The sequence below is a fragment of the Carassius gibelio genome, chromosome A22 (genome assembly GCF_023724105.1).
Source record: "Carassius gibelio isolate Cgi1373 ecotype wild population from Czech Republic chromosome A22, carGib1.2-hapl.c, whole genome shotgun sequence".
NCBI lineage: Eukaryota > Metazoa > Chordata > Actinopteri > Cypriniformes > Cyprinidae > Carassius > Carassius gibelio.
The window spans coordinates 712,332-734,405 of NC_068392.1; the positions used below are offsets into that span (position 1 = coordinate 712,332).

Genomic DNA, 22,074 nt, shown 5'->3' on the forward strand with positions numbered 1-22,074 from the left:
AACGTTAAGACCACAAGGCTTTAATAACCACTAGCTAGTTTGTGACTAAATCTACACTATTTGGTTGCACCAGTTGTTCGTAAGTCAGGACGTAGTTCGTAAACTCTCTGCTGAGTAATGTGTAGTTTCATAGAGGCTTACCCTCATCCAAATAGAAACCTTTTACGTGAGCAGAACTGTTTAAATGCAATGAAGTTTAATTCTTAAATTTCTAATCACTCTTGTCTCACCTATACTAACGGTAAAAATTTAGTTTCATTTAAAACTATACACTAACTAGCTATTTGTATGTAAATGGAATTCAGAAACCGCAAGACGGCTCAAACACTGAAAGAAACCTCAATGCCTTTTTCGTTTGAAGAGTCCAACATGAAACAGACAGAGGCTTGCTGTAGATCAGGGATAGGCAACTCCGGTCTTTCAGGGCCACTAGGTGTGTTTAACTAGGTTTGGAGCTAAACTCTGTTGTTAGTAAAGGTCTACATGTCAAATAAATGGGGTGAAAAAGGGGGAATGAAAGACTTTAGTTTTTGAGAATGTTGATCACACTGTCTTCATCCCAGTTTTCACTTGCTTTGGCCATTTAAAAAAAAATATATAATCATTTAAACCTTTACTCTTCTTCTGCAAAACTATGACTGGAATGAACAATGGACCCCTGTTAGCGAATTGCACGGAGAAATATATGATCCTCCGGCATACGGTCAACAACAAAAAGATACACCGTTTTGAGTCATTTGACTCGTGTCACGCGGGTTCCACCTACTGGTCAAAACGGTGTAATGAGACAATCCTAATGAGACCTTTTACAAAACTGCAAGTATTTTCATAACAGTGTAATGTTTTCAGTATAATTTAAACATAAATACTATGAAACATTAGGGTCTTTGCTAGTCAAACCATTTACGTGCAATTGAAATACGGCTTTATAGCTAAAATATTATGTGAACAGTAAAATAATTAACACCCATCCTATGGTTTGACTAGTACTTTTATGAAATATTGCAGTTCGTTCTTCATTTCAGTTATCTGGCTATGGATTACAAGTTAATCAGTCCTGTGCTGCGGGTCAGTGTTTAATGGTCGATGGGTGGCGCTACAAACACATCAGTCCCTCACAACTAGTTTACATTTAAAGAACTAACATCATATTCTCATATTCATAACAGTTACAGCTGCTTTTAATATCTGTCCCCGTTTAGAGAATTCAGAGTAAATATTAACACCGTGAACTTATTAATATATATTTTAATTCTTGTACGGTATCACAACATGACCGCTGTACCACCTGACCACTGCAGATTCATTTCGCAGTTGATTGTGTTGCCGTAGAAAAGCACAATCCTCTCGTAATTAGGCTACCTTAATTATTATGACATGGCTTGAATGCAGCTTTCAGCTCATCCAACCCCCATCAAACACACCTGAACAAGCTAATTAAGGCCTTCCAGACTACTGGAAAGCTACAGGCAGGTGAGCTTGATCAACGTTGGAATTGATCTCCTTGGATTTTTTAGGAACCCATTTTACACAGAGTTTGCTACTGCAGCAACACGTGTTGGTTTAGCTTTGTGTGCTTCTTCTGACGCACAAATTCAGGGCCTTTTCCAGCAGAGTTTGTTGTGAGATCACAGGTCGGGAGGATGACCGCTCGAGTGGATTTCTCGTTGATTGCTGCTTTGTTGTATCTGTTCGGATACTTGAGCATCGCTCATGCTATTCAAAGACGTAACACAGGTGACAAGATCTGTTGACTTCATTACACAACCTGAAGAAATGCAGAAACAAGTGGCTCAGTGTTAGAGAGTAATTAACAGTTTAGGAATGTGTAGGCTTTAAAAGTCTTGATCTGAACAGACACGTAGAATCTGTATTTAAAGCCCTGATACACAAATGCTGAAGCCACACTCTCTGGCCTCTGAAAATGATCCTCTTGAATCCTCTAGTGGATGGTTTTTGTCCGGCGACGCTGACGTTCGTGCCGGCCCGTCGAGGATGTTCTTCTGATGAAGACTGCCCTGGAGGACACAAATGCTGTCGATTTGACTGTGGGCCTGTTTGTGTGCTGCCTGTTTTCAGTGAGTTTCATTTAATGGCTGCTAAGGGTCTTAAAACAACACCCGTAACCCGTTGAATTCCATGTTGGTTTTAAGCAGAAATTTTTCCTTGTTCTCGTCTGAAGTAGGTTTTGAATCTATCACTTAGGATAGATTAATGCACAGGATGACTTCACAAAAGAGGAATAATACTAACTTGCTGTTCATGCTTTGAGTGTGTCGTGCTGTATATTGAAGTGGCTGACTATGTGCACAAACTAAAGCTGACCGTCTGTGTGCACGCAGTGAAGCCGGGTCAGTGTCCCTTACCAGAGATGATCCCACTGTGTGCTGAAAGCTGTTTCCATGATGGCCAGTGTCCTGCCACACAGAAGTGTTGCCCAACCACCGGTGGCTTTGCATGCAGCGAACCACGTGGTCAGGGAAGAGGTCAGATGAGCTGTCAGGGACATGGACCGGTTCGTGGACAGGGCCAGGGAAGCGGCCAGGGTCAGGGACAGGGCCAGGGAAGCGGCCAGGGTCAGGGACAGGGCCAGGGAAGCGGCCAGGGTCAGGGACAGGGCCAGGGTCAGGGACAGGGCCAGGGAAGCGGCCAGGGTCAGGGACAGGGCCAGGGAAGCGGCCAGGGTCAGGGACAGGGCCAGGGAAGCGGCCAGGGTCAGGGACAGGGCCAGGGAAGCGGCCAAGGTCAGGGACAGGGCCAGGGAAGTGGACAGGGACAGGGCCAGGGACAAGGTCAGGGACAGGGCCAGGGAAGCGGTCAGGGCCAGGGACGCGGTCAGGGACGCGGTCAGGGACAGGGACAAGGTCAGGGAAGCGGCCAGGGACAAGGCCAGGGACAAGGCCAGGGACAGGGCCAGGGACAGGGACAGGGACAAGGCCAGGGCCAGGGACAGGGCCAGGGCCAGGGAAGCGGTCAGGGACAGGGTCAGGGACAGGGCCAGGGAAGCGGTCAGGGTCTGGGACAAGGCCAGGGAAGCGGACAGGGACAGGGTCAGGGACAGGGCCAGGGAAGCGGTCAGGGACAGGGCCAGGGAAGCGGTCAGGGACAAGGCCAGGGTCAGGGCCAGGGCCAGGGAAGCGGTCAGGGACAGGGCCAGGGAAGCGGCCAGGGACAAGGACAGGGCCAGGGACGCGGTCAGGGACAAGGTCAGGGACAGGGACAAGGCCAGGGAAGCGGTCAGGGACAAGGCCAGGGAAGCGGTCAGGGACAAGGCCAAGGAAGCGGTCAGGGCCAAGGCCAGGGTCAGGGCCAAGGACAGGGACAAGGCCAGGGTCAGGGCCAAGGACAGGGCCAAGGACAGGGACAAGGCCAAGGACAGGGACAAGGCCAAGGTCAAGGACAAGGCCAGGGACAGGGCCAGGGAAGCGGTCAGGGCCAAGGCCAGGGTCAGGGACAAGGCCAGGGTCAGGGACAAGGCCAGGGACAAGGCCAGGGACAGGGACAAGGCCAAGGACAGGGACAAGGCCAAGGACAAGGCCAGGGACAGGGCCAGGGAAGCGGCCAGGGCCAGGGACAAGGCCAGGGTCAGGGACAAGGCCAGGGTCAGGGACAAGGCCAGGGAAGCGGCCAGGGTCAGGGACAAGGACAGGGACAAGGCCAGGGTCAGGGCCAAGGACAGGGACAAGGCCAGGGTCAGGGCCAAGGACAGGGACAAGGCCAAGGTCAAGGTCAAGGTCAGGGACAAGGACAGGGCCAGGGAAGCGGTCAGGGCCAGGGAAGCGGTCAGGGACAGGGCCAGGGAAGCGGTCAGGGACAGGGCCAGGGAAGCGGTCAGGGACAGGGAAGCGGTCAGGGACAAGGTCAGGGACAGGGCCAGGGAAGCGGTCAGGGACAAGGTCAGGGACAGGGCCAGGGAAGCGGTCAGGGACAAGGTCAGGGACAGGGCCAGGGAAGTGGTCAGGGACAGGGTCAGGGACAGGGACAGGGAAGCGGTCAGGGACAGGGTCAGGGACAGGGCCAGGGAAGCGGTCAGGGACAGGGCCAGGGAAGCGGTCAGGGACAGGGTCAGGGACAGGGCCAGGGAAGCGGCCAGGGACAGGGTCAGGGACAAGGCCAGGGAAGCGGCCAGGGACAGGGCCAGGGAAGCGGTCAGGGACAGGGCCAGGGACAAGGCCAGGGAAGCGGTCAGGGACAGGGCCAGGGAAGCGGACAAGGCCAGGGACAGGGCCAGGGACGCGGTCAGGGACAGGGTCAGGGACAAGGCCAGGGAAGTGGTCAGGGACAGGGTCAGGGACAGGGACAGGGAAGCGGTCAGGGACAGGGTCAGGGACAGGGCCAGGGAAGCGGTCAGGGACAGGGTCAGGGACAGGGAAGCGGTCAGGGACAGGGTCAGGGACAGGGACAGGGAAGCGGTCTGGGACAGGGTCAGGGACAGGGCCAGGGAAGCGGTCTGGGACAGGGTCAGGGACAGGGCCAGGGAAGCGGTCAGGGACAGGGTCAGGGACAGGGCCAGGGAAGCGGTCAGGGACAGGGAAGCGGCCAGGGACAGGGTCAGGGACAGGGCCAGGGAAGCGGCCAGGGACAAGGCCAGGGACAAGGCCAGGGAAGCGGTCAGGGCCAGGGAAGCGGACAAGGCCAGGGAAGCGGTCAGGGCCAGGGAAGCGGACAAGGCCAGGGACAGGGCCAGGGAAGCGGTCAGGGACAGGGCCAGGGAAGCGGTCAGGGACAAGGCCAGGGACAAGTCCAGGGAAGCGGTCAGGGACAAGGTCAGGGACAAGGCCAGGGTCAGGGAAGCGGTCAGGGACAAGGCCAGGGTCAGGGACAGGGACAAGGCCAGGGTCAGGGACAGGGACAAGGTCAGGGAAGCGGTCAGGGACAAGGCCAGGGTCAGGGACAGGGTCAGGGAAGCGGACAGGGTCAGGGAAGCTGTCAAGGCCAGGTACAGGGACATGGAAGTGGAAGAGGTCAGGGAAGAAGTCAACAGAAGGGTCAGGGATGTGGTCATTGAAGTGGACATGGGACTTTTGCTTAATGCTTACTGGAGATCTTTTCAATTCAGTGTTAATCCTATGGCATGGTTTCCTTGTTTGCTCAACTGTTTTGAAAGCTTTTCGGTCTGCTCCACCTCAAATAAAGAATTGCTTGATTTGAAGAGTTGGGTTTTTTTTTGGTATTATTTGGCTGTTTCTCACAGTGCTTTTAAGTTCCTCTCCTTGAGACCTGGGTAGGGTTGCACCAGCCATTCGTAAGTTCTTAAATTAGAACGTTAAGACCACAAGGCTTTAATAACCACTAGCTAGTTTGTGACTAAATCTACACTATTTGGTTGCACCAGTTGTTCGTAAGTCAGGACGTAGTTCGTAAACTCTCTGCTGAGTAATGTGTAGTTTCATAGAGGCTTACCCTCATCCAAATAGAAACCTTTTACGTGAGCAGAACTGTTTAAATGCAATGAAGTTTAATTCTTAAATTTCTAATCACTCTTGTCTCACCTATACTAACGGTAAAAATTTAGTTTCATTTAAAACTATACACTAACTAGCTATTTGTATGTAAATGGAATTCAGAAACCGCAAGACGGCTCAAACACTGAAAGAAACCTCAATGCCTTTTTCGTTTGAAGAGTCCAACATGAAACAGACAGAGGCTTGCTGTAGATCAGGGATAGGCAACTCCGGTCTTTCAGGGCCACTAGGTGTGTTTAACTAGGTTTGGAGCTAAACTCTGTTGTTAGTAAAGGTCTACATGTCAAATAAATGGGGTGAAAAAGGGGGAATGAAAGACTTTAGTTTTTGAGAATGTTGATCACACTGTCTTCATCCCAGTTTTCACTTGCTTTGGCCATTTAAAAAAAAATATATAATCATTTAAACCTTTACTCTTCTTCTGCAAAACTATGACTGGAATGAACAATGGACCCCTGTTAGCGAATTGCACGGAGAAATATATGATCCTGCGGCATACGGTCAACAACAAAAAGATACACCGTTTTGAGTCATTTGACTCGTGTCACGCGGGTTCCACCTACTGGTCAAAACGGTGTAATGAGACAATCCTAATGAGACCTTTTACAAAACTGCAAGTATTTTCATAACAGTGTAATGTTTTCAGTATAATTTAAACATAAATACTATGAAACATTAGGGTCTTTGCTAGTCAAACCATTTACGTGCAATTGAAATACGGCTTTATAGCTAAAATATTATGTGAACAGTAAAATAATTAACACCCATCCTATGGTTTGACTAGTACTTTTATGAAATATTGCAGTTCGTTCTTCATTTCAGTTATCTGGCTATGGATTACAAGTTAATCAGTCCTGTGCTGCGGGTCAGTGTTTAATGGTCGATGGGTGGCGCTACAAACACATCAGTCCCTCACAACTAGTTTACATTTAAAGAACTAACATCATATTCTCATATTCATAACAGTTACAGCTGCTTTTAATATCTGTCCCCGTTTAGAGAATTCAGAGTAAATATTAACACCGTGAACTTATTAATATATATTTTAATTCTTGTACGGTATCACAACATGACCGCTGTACCACCTGACCACTGCAGATTCATTTCGCAGTTGATTGTGTTGCCGTAGAAAAGCACAATCCTCTCGTAATTAGGCTACCTTAATTATTATGACATGGCTTGAATGCAGCTTTCAGCTCATCCAACCCCCATCAAACACACCTGAACAAGCTAATTAAGGCCTTCCAGACTACTGGAAAGCTACAGGCAGGTGAGCTTGATCAACGTTGGAATTGATCTCCTTGGATTTTTTAGGAACCCATTTTACACAGAGTTTGCTACTGCAGCAACACGTGTTGGTTTAGCTTTGTGTGCTTCTTCTGACGCACAAATTCAGGGCCTTTTCCAGCAGAGTTTGTTGTGAGATCACAGGTCGGGAGGATGACCGCTCGAGTGGATTTCTCGTTGATTGCTGCTTTGTTGTATCTGTTCGGATACTTGAGCATCGCTCATGCTATTCAAAGACGTAACACAGGTGACAAGATCTGTTGACTTCATTACACAACCAGAAGAAATGCAGAAACAAGTGGCTCAGTGTTAGAGAGTAATTAACAGTTTAGGAATGTGTAGGCTTTAAAAGTCTTGATCTGAACAGACACGTAGAATCTGTATTTAAAGCCCTGATACACAAATGCTGAAGCCACACTCTCTGGCCTCTGAAAATGATCCTCTTGAATCCTCTAGTGGATGGTTTTTGTCCGGCGACGCTGACGTTCGTGCCGGCCCGTCGAGGATGTTCTTCTGATGAAGACTGCCCTGGAGGACACAAATGCTGTCGATTTGACTGTGGGCCTGTTTGTGTGCTGCCTGTTTTCAGTGAGTTTCATTTAATGGCTGCTAAGGGTCTTAAAACAACACCCGTAACCCGTTGAATTCCATGTTGGTTTTAAGCAGAAATTTTTCCTTGTTCTCGTCTGAAGTAGGTTTTGAATCTATCACTTAGGATAGATTAATGCACAGGATGACTTCACAAAAGAGGAATAATACTAACTTGCTGTTCATGCTTTGAGTGTGTCGTGCTGTATATTGAAGTGGCTGACTATGTGCACAAACTAAAGCTGACCGTCTGTGTGCACGCAGTGAAGCCGGGTCAGTGTCCCTTACCAGAGATGATCCCACTGTGTGCTGAAAGCTGTTTCCATGATGGCCAGTGTCCTGCCACACAGAAGTGTTGCCCAACCACCGGTGGCTTTGCATGCAGCGAACCACGTGGTCAGGGAAGAGGTCAGATGAGCTGTCAGGGACATGGACCGGTTCGTGGACAGGGCCAGGGAAGCGGCCAGGGTCAGGGACAGGGCCAGGGAAGCGGCCAGGGTCAGGGACAGGGCCAGGGAAGCGGCCAGGGTCAGGGACAGGGCCAGGGTCAGGGACAGAGCCAGGGAAGCGGCCAGGGTCAGGGACAGGGCCAGGGAAGCGGCCAGGGTCAGGGACAGGGCCAGGGAAGCGGCCAGGGTCAGGGACAGGGCCAGGGAAGCGGCCAAGGTCAGGGACAGGGCCAGGGAAGCGGCCAGGGACAGGGCCAGGGAAGTGGACAGGGACAGGGCCAGGGACAAGGTCAGGGACAGGGCCAGGGACAAGGACAGGGCCAGGGACGCGGTCAGGGACAAGGTCAGGGACAGGGACAAGGCCAGGGAAGCGGTCAGGGACAAGGCCAGGGAAGCGGTCAGGGCCAAGGCCAGGGTCAGGGCCAAGGACAGGGCCAAGGACAGGGACAAGGCCAAGGACAGGGACAAGGCCAAGGTCAAGGACAAGGCCAGGGACAGGGCCAGGGAAGCGGTCAGGGCCAAGGCCAGGGTCAGGGACAAGGCCAGGGTCAGGGACAAGGCCAGGGACAAGGCCAGGGACAGGGACAAGGCCAAGGACAGGGACAAGGCCAAGGACAAGGCCAGGGACAGGGCCAGGGAAGCGGTCAGGGCCAGGGACAAGGCCAGGGTCAGGGACAAGGCCAGGGTCAGGGACAAGGCCAGGGAAGCGGCCAGGGTCAGGGACAAGGACAGGGACAAGGCCAGGGTCAGGGCCAAGGACAGGGACAAGGCCAGGGTCAGGGCCAAGGACAGGGACAAGGCCAGGGTCAGGGCCAAGGACAGGGACAAGGCCAGGGTCAGGGCCAAGGACAGGGACAAGGCCAAGGTCAAGGTCAAGGTCAGGGACAAGGACAGGGCCAGGGAAGCGGACAGGGTCAGGGACAGGGCCAGGGAAGCGGTCAGGGACAGGGCCAGGGAAGCGGTCAGGGCCAGGGAAGCGGTCAGGGCCAGGGAAGCGGTCAGGGACAGGGAAGCGGTCAGGGACAAGGTCAGGGACAGGGCCAGGGAAGCGGTCAGGGACAAGGTCAGGGACAGGGCCAGGGAAGCGGTCAGGGACAAGGTCAGGGACAGGGCCAGGGAAGTGGTCAGGGACAGGGTCAGGGACAGGGACAGGGAAGCGGTCAGGGACAGGGTCAGGGACAGGGCCAGGGAAGCGGTCAGGGACAGGGCCAGGGAAGCGGTCAGGGACAGGGTCAGGGACAGGGACAGGGAAGCGGTCAGGGACAGGGTCAGGGACAGGGCCAGGGAAGCGGTCAGGGACAGGGCCAGGGAAGCGGTCAGGGACAGGGTCAGGGACAGGGCCAGGGAAGCGGCCAGGGACAGGGTCAGGGACAAGGCCAGGGAAGCGGCCAGGGACAGGGCCAGGGAAGCGGTCAGGGACAGGGCCAGGGACAAGGCCAGGGAAGCGGTCAGGGACAGGGCCAGGGAAGCGGACAAGGCCAGGGACAGGGCCAGGGACGCGGTCAGGGACAGGGTCAGGGACAAGGCCAGGGAAGTGGTCAGGGACAGGGTCAGGGACAGGGACAGGGAAGCGGTCAGGGACAGGGTCAGGGACAGGGCCAGGGAAGCGGTCAGGGACAGGGTCAGGGACAGGGAAGCGGTCAGGGACAGGGTCAGGGACAGGGACAGGGAAGCGGTCTGGGACAGGGTCAGGGACAGGGCCAGGGAAGCGGTCAGGGACAGGGTCAGGGACAGGGCCAGGGAAGCGGTCAGGGACAGGGAAGCGGCCAGGGACAGGGTCAGGGACAGGGCCAGGGAAGCGGCCAGGGACAAGGCCAGGGACAAGGCCAGGGAAGCGGTCAGGGCCAGGGAAGCGGACAAGGCCAGGGAAGCGGTCAGGGCCAGGGAAGCGGACAAGGCCAGGGACAGGGCCAGGGAAGCGGTCAGGGACAGGGCCAGGGAAGCGGTCAGGGACAAGGCCAGGGACAAGTCCAGGGAAGCGGTCAGGGACAAGGTCAGGGACAAGGCCAGGGTCAGGGAAGCGGTCAGGGACAAGGCCAGGGTCAGGGACAGGGACAAGGCCAGGGTCAGGGACAGGGACAAGGTCAGGGAAGCGGTCAGGGACAAGGCCAGGGTCAGGGACAGGGTCAGGGAAGCGGACAGGGTCAGGGAAGCTGTCAAGGCCAGGTACAGGGACATGGAAGTGGAAGAGGTCAGGGATGAAGTCAACAGAAGGGTCAGGGATGTGGTCATTGAAGTGGACATGGGACTTTTGCTTAATGCTTACTGGAGATCTTTTCAATTCAGTGTTAATCCTATGGCATGGTTTCCTTGTTTGCTCAACTGTTTTGAAAGCTTTTCGGTCTGCTCCACCTCAAATAAAGAATTGCTTGATTTGAAGAGTTGGGTTTTTTTTTGGTATTATTTGGCTGTTTCTCACAGTGCTTTTAAGTTCCTCTCCTTGAGACCTGGGTAGGGTTGCACCAGCCATTCGTAAGTTCTTAAATTAGAACGTTAAGACCACAAGGCTTTAATAACCACTAGCTAGTTTGTGACTAAATCTACACTATTTGGTTGCACCAGTTGTTCGTAAGTCAGGACGTAGTTCGTAAACTCTCTGCTGAGTAATGTGTAGTTTCATAGAGGCTTACCCTCATCCAAATAGAAACCTTTTACGTGAGCAGAACTGTTTAAATGCAATGAAGTTTAATTCTTAAATTTCTAATCACTCTTGTCTCACCTATACTAACGGTAAAAATTTAGTTTCATTTAAAACTATACACTAACTAGCTATTTGTATGTAAATGGAATTCAGAAACCGCAAGACGGCTCAAACACTGAAAGAAACCTCAATGCCTTTTTCGTTTGAAGAGTCCAACATGAAACAGACAGAGGCTTGCTGTAGATCAGGGATAGGCAACTCCGGTCTTTCAGGGCCACTAGGTGTGTTTAACTAGGTTTGGAGCTAAACTCTGTTGTTAGTAAAGGTCTACATGTCAAATAAATGGGGTGAAAAAGGGGGAATGAAAGACTTTAGTTTTTGAGAATGTTGATCACACTGTCTTCATCCCAGTTTTCACTTGCTTTGGCCATTTAAAAAAAATATATAATCATTTAAACCTTTACTCTTCTTCTGCAAAACTATGACTGGAATGAACAATGGACCCCTGTTAGCGAATTGCACGGAGAAATATATGATCCTGCGGCATACGGTCAACAACAAAAAGATACACCGTTTTGAGTCATTTGACTCGTGTCACGCGGGTTCCACCTACTGGTCAAAACGGTGTAATGAGACAATCCTAATGAGACCTTTTACAAAACTGCAAGTATTTTCATAACAGTGTAATGTTTTCAGTATAATTTAAACATAAATACTATGAAACATTAGGGTCTTTGCTAGTCAAACCATTTACGTGCAATTGAAATACGGCTTTATAGCTAAAATATTATGTGAACAGTAAAATAATTAACACCCATCCTATGGTTTGACTAGTACTTTTATGAAATATTGCAGTTCGTTCTTCATTTCAGTTATCTGGCTATGGATTACAAGTTAATCAGTCCTGTGCTGCGGGTCAGTGTTTAATGGTCGATGGGTGGCGCTACAAACACATCAGTCCCTCACAACTAGTTTACATTTAAAGAACTAACATCATATTCTCATATTCATAACAGTTACAGCTGCTTTTAATATCTGTCCCCGTTTAGAGAATTCAGAGTAAATATTAACACCGTGAACTTATTAATATATATTTTAATTCTTGTACGGTATCACAACATGACCGCTGTACCACCTGACCACTGCAGATTCATTTCGCAGTTGATTGTGTTGCCGTAGAAAAGCACAATCCTCTCGTAATTAGGCTACCTTAATTATTATGACATGGCTTGAATGCAGCTTTCAGCTCATCCAACCCCCATCAAACACACCTGAACAAGCTAATTAAGGCCTTCCAGACTACTGGAAAGCTACAGGCAGGTGAGCTTGATCAACGTTGGAATTGATCTCCTTGGATTTTTTAGGAACCCATTTTACACAGAGTTTGCTACTGCAGCAACACGTGTTGGTTTAGCTTTGTGTGCTTCTTCTGACGCACAAATTCAGGGCCTTTTCCAGCAGAGTTTGTTGTGAGATCACAGGTCGGGAGGATGACCGCTCGAGTGGATTTCTCGTTGATTGCTGCTTTGTTGTATCTGTTCGGATACTTGAGCATCGCTCATGCTATTCAAAGACGTAACACAGGTGACAAGATCTGTTGACTTCATTACACAACCAGAAGAAATGCAGAAACAAGTGGCTCAGTGTTAGAGAGTAATTAACAGTTTAGGAATGTGTAGGCTTTAAAAGTCTTGATCTGAACAGACACGTAGAATCTGTATTTAAAGCCCTGATACACAAATGCTGAAGCCACACTCTCTGGCCTCTGAAAATGATCCTCTTGAATCCTCTAGTGGATGGTTTTTGTCCGGCGACGCTGACGTTCGTGCCGGCCCGTCGAGGATGTTCTTCTGATGAAGACTGCCCTGGAGGACACAAATGCTGTCGATTTGACTGTGGGCCTGTTTGTGTGCTGCCTGTTTTCAGTGAGTTTCATTTAATGGCTGCTAAGGGTCTTAAAACAACACCCGTAACCCGTTGAATTCCATGTTGGTTTTAAGCAGAAATTTTTCCTTGTTCTCGTCTGAAGTAGGTTTTGAATCTATCACTTAGGATAGATTAATGCACAGGATGACTTCACAAAAGAGGAATAATACTAACTTGCTGTTCATGCTTTGAGTGTGTCGTGCTGTATATTGAAGTGGCTGACTATGTGCACAAACTAAAGCTGACCGTCTGTGTGCACGCAGTGAAGCCGGGTCAGTGTCCCTTACCAGAGATGATCCCACTGTGTGCTGAAAGCTGTTTCCATGATGGCCAGTGTCCTGCCACACAGAAGTGTTGCCCAACCACCGGTGGCTTTGCATGCAGCGAACCACGTGGTCAGGGAAGAGGTCAGATGAGCTGTCAGGGACATGGACCGGTTCGTGGACAGGGCCAGGGAAGCGGCCAGGGTCAGGGACAGGGCCAGGGAAGCGGCCAGGGTCAGGGACAGGGCCAGGGAAGCGGCCAGGGTCAGGGACAGGGCCAGGGTCAGGGACAGGGCCAGGGAAGCGGCCAGGGTCAGGGACAGGGCCAGGGAAGCGGCCAGGGTCAGGGACAGGGCCAGGGAAGCGGCCAGGGTCAGGGACAGGGCCAGGGAAGCGGCCAAGGTCAGGGACAGGGCCAGGGAAGCGGCCAGGGTCAGGGACAGGGCCAGGGAAGTGGACAGGGACAGGGCCAGGGACAAGGTCAGGGACAAGGCCAGGGAAGCGGTCAGGGCCAGGGACGCGGTCAGGGACGCGGTCAGGGACAGGGACAAGGTCAGGGAAGCGGCCAGGGACAAGGCCAGGGACAGGGACAGGGCCAGGGACAGGGCCAGGGACAGGGCCAGGGCCAGGGCCAGGGAAGCGGTCAGGGACAGGGTCAGGGACAGGGCCAGGGAAGCGGTCAGGGTCTGGGACAGGGCCAGGGAAGCGGACAGGGTCAGGGACAGGGCCAGGGAAGCGGTCAGGGACAGGGCCAGGGAAGCGGTCAGGGACAGGGCCAGGGAAGCGGTCAGGGCCAGGGCCAGGGAAGCGGTCAGGGCCAGGGCCAGGGAAGCGGCCAGGGACAGGGCCAGGGACAAGGACAGGGCCAGGGACGCGGTCAGGGACAAGGTCAGGGACAGGGACAAGGCCAGGGAAGCGGTCAGGGACAAGGCCAGGGAAGCGGTCAGGGACAAGGCCAAGGAAGCGGTCAGGGCCAAGGCCAGGGTCAGGGCCAAGGACAGGGACAAGGCCAGGGTCAGGGCCAAGGACAGGGCCAAGGACAGGGACAAGGCCAAGGACAGGGACAAGGCCAAGGTCAAGGACAAGGCCAGGGAAGCGGTCAGGGCCAAGGCCAGGGTCAGGGACAAGGCCAGGGTCAGGGACAAGGCCAGGGACAAGGCCAGGGACAGGGACAAGGCCAAGGCCAAGGACAGGGACAAGGCCAAGGACAAGGCCAGGGACAGGGCCAGGGAAGCGGTCAGGGCCAGGGACAAGGCCAGGGTCAGGGACAAGGCCAGGGACAAGGCCAGGGTCAGGGACAAGGCCAGGGAAGCGGCCAGGGTCAGGGCCAAGGACAGGGACAAGGCCAGGGTCAGGGCCAAGGACAGGGACAAGGCCAGGGTCAGGGCCAAGGACAGGGACAAGGCCAAGGTCAAGGTCAAGGTCAGGGACAAGGACAGGGCCAGGGAAGCGGACAGGGTCAGGGACAGGGCCAGGGAAGCGGTCAGGGACAGGGCCAGGGAAGCGGTCAGGGACAGGGCCAGGGAAGCGGTCAGGGACAGGGAAGCGGTCAGGGACAAGGTCAGGGACAGGGCCAGGGAAGCGGTCAGGGACAAGGTCAGGGACAGGGCCAGGGAAGCGGTCAGGGACAAGGTCAGGGACAGGGCCAGGGAAGTGGTCAGGGACAGGGTCAGGGACAGGGACAGGGAAGCGGTCAGGGACAGGGTCAGGGACAGGGCCAGGGAAGCGGTCAGGGACAGGGCCAGGGAAGCGGTCAGGGACAGGGTCAGGGACAGGGCCAGGGAAGCGGCCAGGGACAGGGTCAGGGACAAGGCCAGGGAAGCGGCCAGGGACAGGGCCAGGGAAGCGGTCAGGGACAGGGCCAGGGACAAGGCCAGGGAAGCGGTCAGGGACAGGGCCAGGGAAGCGGACAAGGCCAGGGACAGGGCCAGGGACGCGGTCAGGGACAGGGTCAGGGACAAGGCCAGGGAAGTGGTCAGGGACAGGGTCAGGGACAGGGCCAGGGAAGCGGTCAGGGACAGGGTCAGGGACAGGGCCAGGGAAGCGGTCAGGGACAGGGTCAGGGACAGGGAAGCGGTCAGGGACAGGGACAGGGACAGGGAAGCGGTCTGGGACAGGGTCAGGGACAGGGCCAGGGAAGCGGTCAGGGACAGGGTCAGGGACAGGGCCAGGGAAGCGGTCAGGGACAGGGAAGCGGCCAGGGACAGGGTCAGGGACAGGGCCAGGGAAGCGGCCAGGGACAAGGCCAGGGACAAGGCCAGGGAAGCGGTCAGGGCCAGGGAAGCGGACAAGGCCAGGGAAGCGGTCAGGGCCAGGGAAGCGGACAAGGCCAGGGACAGGGCCAGGGAAGCGGCCAGGGAAGCGGTCAGGGACAAGGCCAGGGACAAGGCCAGGGAAGCGGTCAGGGACAAGGTCAGGGACAAGGCCAGGGTCAGGGAAGTGGTCAGGGACAAGGCCAGGGTCAGGGACAGGGACAAGGCCAGGGTCAGGGACAGGGACAAGGTCAGGGAAGCGGTCAGGGACAAGGCCAGGGTCAGGGACAGGGACAAGGTCAGGGAAGCGGACAGGGTCAGGGAAGCTGTCAAGGCCAGGTACAGGGACATGGAAGTGGAAGAGGTCAGGGAAGAAGTCAACAGAAGGGTCAGGGATGTGGTCATTGAAGTGGACATGGGACTTTTGCTTAATGCTTACTGGAGATCTTTTCAATTCAGTGTTAATCCTATGGCATGGTTTCCTTGTTTGCTCAACTGTTTTGAAAGCTTTTCGGTCTGCTCCACCTCAAATAAAGAATTGCTTGATTTGAAGAGTTGGGTTTTTTTTTGGTATTATTTGGCTGTTTCTCACAGTGCTTTTAAGTTCCTCTCCTTGAGACCTGGGTAGGGTTGCACCAGCCATTCGTAAGTTCTTAAATTAGAACGTTAAGACCACAAGGCTTTAATAACCACTAGCTAGTTTGTGACTAAATCTACACTATTTGGTTGCACCAGTTGTTCGTAAGTCAGGACGTAGTTCGTAAACTCTCTGCTGAGTAATGTGTAGTTTCATAGAGGCTTACCCTCATCCAAATAGAAACCTTTTACGTGAGCAGAACTGTTTAAATGCAATGAAGTTTAATTCTTAAATTTCTAATCACTCTTGTCTCACCTATACTAACGGTAAAAATTTAGTTTCATTTAAAACTATACACTAACTAGCTATTTGTATGTAAATGGAATTCAGAAACCGCAAGACGGCTCAAACACTGAAAGAAACCTCAATGCCTTTTTCGTTTGAAGAGTCCAACATGAAACAGACAGAGGCTTGCTGTAGATCAGGGATAGGCAACTCCGGTCTTTCAGGGCCACTAGGTGTGTTTAACTAGGTTTGGAGCTAAACTCTGTTGTTAGTAAAGGTCTACATGTCAAATAAATGGGGTGAAAAAGGGGGAATGAAAGACTTTAGTTTTTGAGAATGTTGATCACACTGTCTTCATCCCAGTTTTCACTTGCTTTGGCCATTTAAAAAAAAATATATAATCATTTAAACCTTTACTCTTCTTCTGCAAAACTATGACTGGAATGAACAATGGACCCCTGTTAGCGAATTGCACGGAGAAATATATGATCCTGCGGCATACGGTCAACAACAAAAAGATACACCGTTTTGAGTCATTTGACTCGTGTCACGCGGGTTCCACCTACTGGTCAAAACGGTGTAATGAGACAATCCTAATGAGACCTTTTACAAAACTGCAAGTATTTTCATAACAGTGTAATGTTTTCAGTATAATTTAAACATAAATACTATGAAACATTAGGGTCTTTGCTAGTCAAACCATTTACGTGCAATTGAAATACGGCTTTATAGCTAAAATATTATGTGAACAGTAAAATAATTAACACCCATCCTATGGTTTGACTAGTACTTTTATGAAATATTGCAGTTCGTTCTTCATTTCAGTTATCTGGCTATGGATTACAAGTTAATCAGTCCTGTGCTGCGGGTCAGTGTTTAATGGTCGATGGGTGGCGCTACAAACACATCAGTCCCTCACAACTAGTTTACATTTAAAGAACTAACATCATATTCTCATATTCATAACAGTTACAGCTGCTTTTAATATCTGTCCCCGTTTAGAGAATTCAGAGTAAATATTAACACCGTGAACTTATTAATATATATTTTAATTCTTGTACGGTATCACAACATGACCGCTGTACCACCTGACCACTGCAGATTCATTTCGCAGTTGATTGTGTTGCCGTAGAAAAGCACAATCCTCTCGTAATTAGGCTACCTTAATTATTATGACATGGCTTGAATGCAGCTTTCAGCTCATCCAACCCCCATCAAACACACCTGAACAAGCTAATTAAGGCCTTCCAGACTACTGGAAAGCTACAGGCAGGTGAGCTTGATCAACGTTGGAATTGATCTCCTTGGATTTTTTAGGAACCCATTTTACACAGAGTTTGCTACTGCAGCAACACGTGTTGGTTTAGCTTTGTGTGCTTCTTCTGACGCACAAATTCAGGGCCTTTTCCAGCAGAGTTTGTTGTGAGATCACAGGTCGGGAGGATGACCGCTCGAGTGGATTTCTCGTTGATTGCTGCTTTGTTGTATCTGTTCGGATACTTGAGCATCGCTCATGCTATTCAAAGACGTAACACAGGTGACAAGATCTGTTGACTTCATTACACAACCTGAAGAAATGCAGAAACAAGTGGCTCAGTGTTAGAGAGTAATTAACAGTTTAGGAATGTGTAGGCTTTAAAAGTCTTGATCTGAACAGACACGTAGAATCTGTATTTAAAGCCCTGATACACAAATGCTGAAGCCACACTCTCTGGCCTCTGAAAATGATCCTCTTGAATCCTCTAGTGGATGGTTTTTGTCCGGCGACGCTGACGTTCGTGCCGGCCCGTCGAGGATGTTCTTCTGATGAAGACTGCCCTGGAGGACACAAATGCTGTCGATTTGACTGTGGGCCTGTTTGTGTGCTGCCTGTTTTCAGTGAGTTTCATTTAATGGCTGCTAAGGGTCTTAAAACAACACCCGTAACCCGTTGAATTCCATGTTGGTTTTAAGCAGAAATTTTTCCTTGTTCTCGTCTGAAGTAGGTTTTGAATCTATCACTTAGGATAGATTAATGCACAGGATGACTTCACAAAAGAGGAATAATACTAACTTGCTGTTCATGCTTTGAGTGTGTCGTGCTGTATATTGAAGTGGCTGACTATGTGCACAAACTAAAGCTGACCGTCTGTGTGCACGCAGTGAAGCCGGGTCAGTGTCCCTTACCAGAGATGATCCCACTGTGTGCTGAAAGCTGTTTCCATGATGGCCAGTGTCCTGCCACACAGAAGTGTTGCCCAACCACCGGTGGCTTTGCATGCAGCGAACCACGTGGTCAGGGAAGAGGTCAGATGAGCTGTCAGGGACATGGACCGGTTCGTGGACAGGGCCAGGGAAGCGGCCAGGGTCAGGGACAGGGCCAGGGAAGCGGCCAGGGTCAGGGACAGGGCCAGGGAAGCGGCCAGGGTCAGGGACAGGGCCAGGGTCAGGGACAGGGCCAGGGAAGCGGCCAGGGTCAGGGACAGGGCCAGGGAAGCGGCCAGGGTCAGGGACAGGGCCAGGGAAGCGGCCAAGGTCAGGGACAGGGCCAGGGAAGCGGCCAGGGTCAGGGACAGGGCCAGGGAAGTGGACAGGGACAGGGCCAGGGACAAGGTCAGGGACAAGGCCAGGGAAGCGGTCAGGGCCAGGGACGCGGTCAGGGACGCGGTCAGGGACGCGGTCAGGGACGCGGTCAGGGACAGGGACAAGGTCAGGGAAGCGGCCAGGGACAAGGCCAGGGACAAGGCCAGGGCCAGGGACAGGGCCAGGGACAGGGACAAGGCCAGGGCCAGGGACAGGGCCAGGGCCAGGGCCAGGGAAGCGGTCAGGGACAGGGTCAGGGACAGGGCCAGGGAAGCGGTCAGGGTCTGGGACAAGGCCAGGGAAGCGGACAGGGACAGGGTCAGGGACAGGGCCAGGGAAGCGGTCAGGGACAAGGCCAGGGAAGCGGTCAGGGACAAGGCCAGGGTCAGGGCCAGGGCCAGGGAAGCGGTCAGGGACAGGGCCAGGGAAGCGGCCAGGGACAGGGCCAGGGACAAGGACAGGGCCAGGGACGCGGTCAGGGACAGGGACAAGGCCAGGGAAGCGGTCAAGGACAAGGCCAGGGAAGCGGTCAGGGACAAGGCCAAGGAAGCGGTCAGGGCCAAGGCCAGGGTCAGGGCCAAGGACAGGGACAAGGCCAGGGTCAGGGCCAAGGACAGGGCCAAGGACAGGGACAAGGCCAAGGACAGGGACAAGGCCAAGGACAGGGACAAGGCCAAGGTCAAGGACAAGGCCAGGGACAGGGCCAGGGAAGCGGTCAGGGCCAAGGCCAGGGTCAGGGACAAGGCCAGGGTCAGGGACAAGGCCAGGGACAAGGCCAGGGAATGGGACAAGGCCAAGGACAGGGACAAGGCCAAGGACAAGGCCAGGGACAGGGCCAGGGAAGCGGTCAGGGCCAGGGACAAGGCCAGGGTCAGGGACAAGGCCAGGGACAAGGCCAGGGTCAGGGACAAGGCCAGGGACAAGGCCAGGGTCAGGGACAAGGACAGGGACAAGGCCAGGGTCAGGGCCAAGGACAGGGACAAGGCCAGGGTCAGGGCCAAGGACAGGGACAAGGCCAAGGTCAAGGTCAAGGTCAGGGACAAGGACAGGGCCAAGGAAGCGGTCAGGGACAGGGTCAGGGACAGGGCCAGGGAAGCGGTCAGGGACAGGGCCAGGGAAGCGGTCAGGGACAGGGAAGCGGTCAGGGACAAGGTCAGGGACAGGGCCAGGGAAGCGGTCAGGGACAAGGTCAGGGACAGGGCCAGGGAAGCGGTCAGGGACAAGGTCAGGGACAGGGCCAGGGAAGTGGTCAGGGACAGGGTCAGGGACAGGGACAGGGAAGCGGTCAGGGACAGGGTCAGGGACAGGGACAGGGAAGCGGTCAGGGACAGGGTCAGGGACAGGGCCAGGGAAGCGGTCAGGGACAGGGCCAGGGAAGCGGTCAGGGACAGGGTCAGGGACAGGGCCAGGGAAGCGGCCAGGGACAGGGTCAGGGACAAGGCCAGGGAAGCGGCCAGGGACAAGGCCAGGGAAGCGGCCAGGGACAGGGCCAGGGAAGCGGCCAGGGACAGGGCCAGGGAAGCGGTCAGGGACAGGGCCAGGGACAAGGCCAGGGAAGCGGTCAGGGACAGGGCCAGGGAAGCGGACAAGGCCAGGGACAGGGCCAGGGACGCGGTCAGGGACAGGGTCAGGGACAAGGCCAGGGAAGCGGTCAGGGACAGGGTCAGGGACAAGGCCAGGGAAGCGGTCAGGGACAGGGTCAGGGACAGGGAAGCGGTCAGGGACAGGGTCAGGGACAGGGACAGGGAAGCGGTCTGGGACAGGGTCAGGGACAGGGCCAGGGAAGCGGTCAGGGAAAGGGTCAGGGACAGGGCCAGGGAAGCGGTCAGGGACAGGGAAGCGGCCAGGGACAGGGTCAGGGACAGGGCCAGGGAAGCGGCCAGGGACAAGGCCAGGGACAAGGCCAGGGAAGCGGTCAGGGCCAGGGAAGCGGACAAGGCCAGGGAAGCGGTCAGGGCCAGGGAAGCGGACAAGGCCAGGGACAGGGCCAGGGAAGCGGCCAGGGACAGGGCCAGGGAAGCAGTCAGGGACAGGGCCAGGGAAGCGGTCAGGGACAAGGCCAGGGACAAGGCCAGGGAAGCGGTCAGGGCCAGGGAAGCGGTCAGGGACAAGGTCAGGGACAAGGCCAGGGTCAGGGAAGCGGTCAGGGACAAGGCCAGGGACAGGGACAAGGCCAGGGTCAGGGACAGGGACAAGGTCAGGGAAGCGGTCAGGGACAAGGCCAGGGTCAGGGACAGGGACAAGGTCAGGGAAGCGGACAGGGTCAGGGAAGCTGTCAAGGCCAGGTACAGGGACATGGAAGTGGAAGAGGTCAGGGAAGAAGTCAACAGAAGGGTCAGGGATGTGGTCATTGAAGTGGACATGGGACTTTTGCTTAATGCTTACTGGAGATCTTTTCAATTTAGTGTTAATCCTATGGCATGGTTTCCTTGTTTGCTCAACTGTTTTGAAAGCTTTTCGGTCTGCTCCACCTCAAATAAAGAATTGCTTGATTTGAAGAGTTGGGTTTTTTTTTGGTATTATTTGGCTGTTTCTCACAGTGCTTTTAAGTTCCTCTCCTTGAGACCTGGGTAGGGTTGCACCAGCCATTCGTAAGTTCTTAAATTAGAACGTTAAGACCACAAGGCTTTAATAACCACTAGCTAGTTTGTGACTAAATCTACACTATTTGGTTGCACCAGTTGTTCGTAAGTCAGGACGTAGTTCGTAAACTCTCTGCTGAGTAATGTGTAGTTTCATAGAGGCTTACCCTCATCCAAATAGAAACCTTTTACGTGAGCAGAACTGTTTAAATGCAATGAAGTTTAATTCTTAAATTTCTAATCACTCTTGTCTCACCTATACTAACGGTAAAAATTTAGTTTCATTTAAAACTATACACTAACTAGCTATTTGTATGTAAATGGAATTCAGAAACCGCAAGACGGCTCAAACACTGAAAGAAACCTCAATGCCTTTTTCGTTTGAAGAGTCCAACATGAAACAGACAGAGGCTTGCTGTAGATCAGGGATAGGCAACTCCGGTCTTTCAGGGCCACTAGGTGTGTTTAACTAGGTTTGGAGCTAAACTCTGTTGTTAGTAAAGGTCTACATGTCAAATAAATGGGGTGAAAAAGGGGGAATGAAAGACTTTAGTTTTTGAGAATGTTGATCACACTGTCTTCATCCCAGTTTTCACTTGCTTTGGCCATTTAAAAAAAAATATATAATCATTTAAACCTTTACTCTTCTTCTGCAAAACTATGACTGGAATGAACAATGGACCCCTGTTAGCGAATTGCACGGAGAAATATATGATCCTGCGGCATACGGTCAACAACAAAAAGATACACCGTTTTGAGTCATTTGACTCGTGTCACGCGGGTTCCACCTACTGGTCAAAACGGTGTAATGAGACAATCCTAATGAGACCTTTTACAAAACTGCAAGTATTTTCATAACAGTGTAATGTTTTCAGTATAATTTAAACATAAATACTATGAAACATTAGGGTCTTTGCTAGTCAAACCATTTACGTGCAATTGAAATACGGCTTTATAGCTAAAATATTATGTGAACAGTAAAATAATTAACACCCATCCTATGGTTTGACTAGTACTTTTATGAAATATTGCAGTTCGTTCTTCATTTCAGTTATCTGGCTATGGATTACAAGTTAATCAGTCCTGTGCTGCGGGTCAGTGTTTAATGGTCGATGGGTGGCGCTACAAACACATCAGTCCCTCACAACTAGTTTACATTTAAAGAACTAACATCATATTCTCATATTCATAACAGTT

General features: G+C 52.6%; 1 protein-coding gene across 1 annotated transcript in view; it reads left to right on the forward strand.

Annotated features, from left to right (window-relative positions):
* LOC127942991 (hornerin-like) overlaps window positions 1–22,074 on the forward strand; it is a 225,032-nt gene that overhangs the window by 183,024 nt on the left and 19,934 nt on the right. The window contains exons 16-18 of the mRNA XM_052539059.1: window positions 3,752–3,860; window positions 8,853–9,746; window positions 20,354–20,407. Coding sequence (XP_052395019.1) covers window positions 3,752–3,860; window positions 8,853–9,746; window positions 20,354–20,407 — 1,057 coding nt within the window. The remainder of the gene's footprint in view (window positions 1–3,751; window positions 3,861–8,852; window positions 9,747–20,353; window positions 20,408–22,074) is intronic.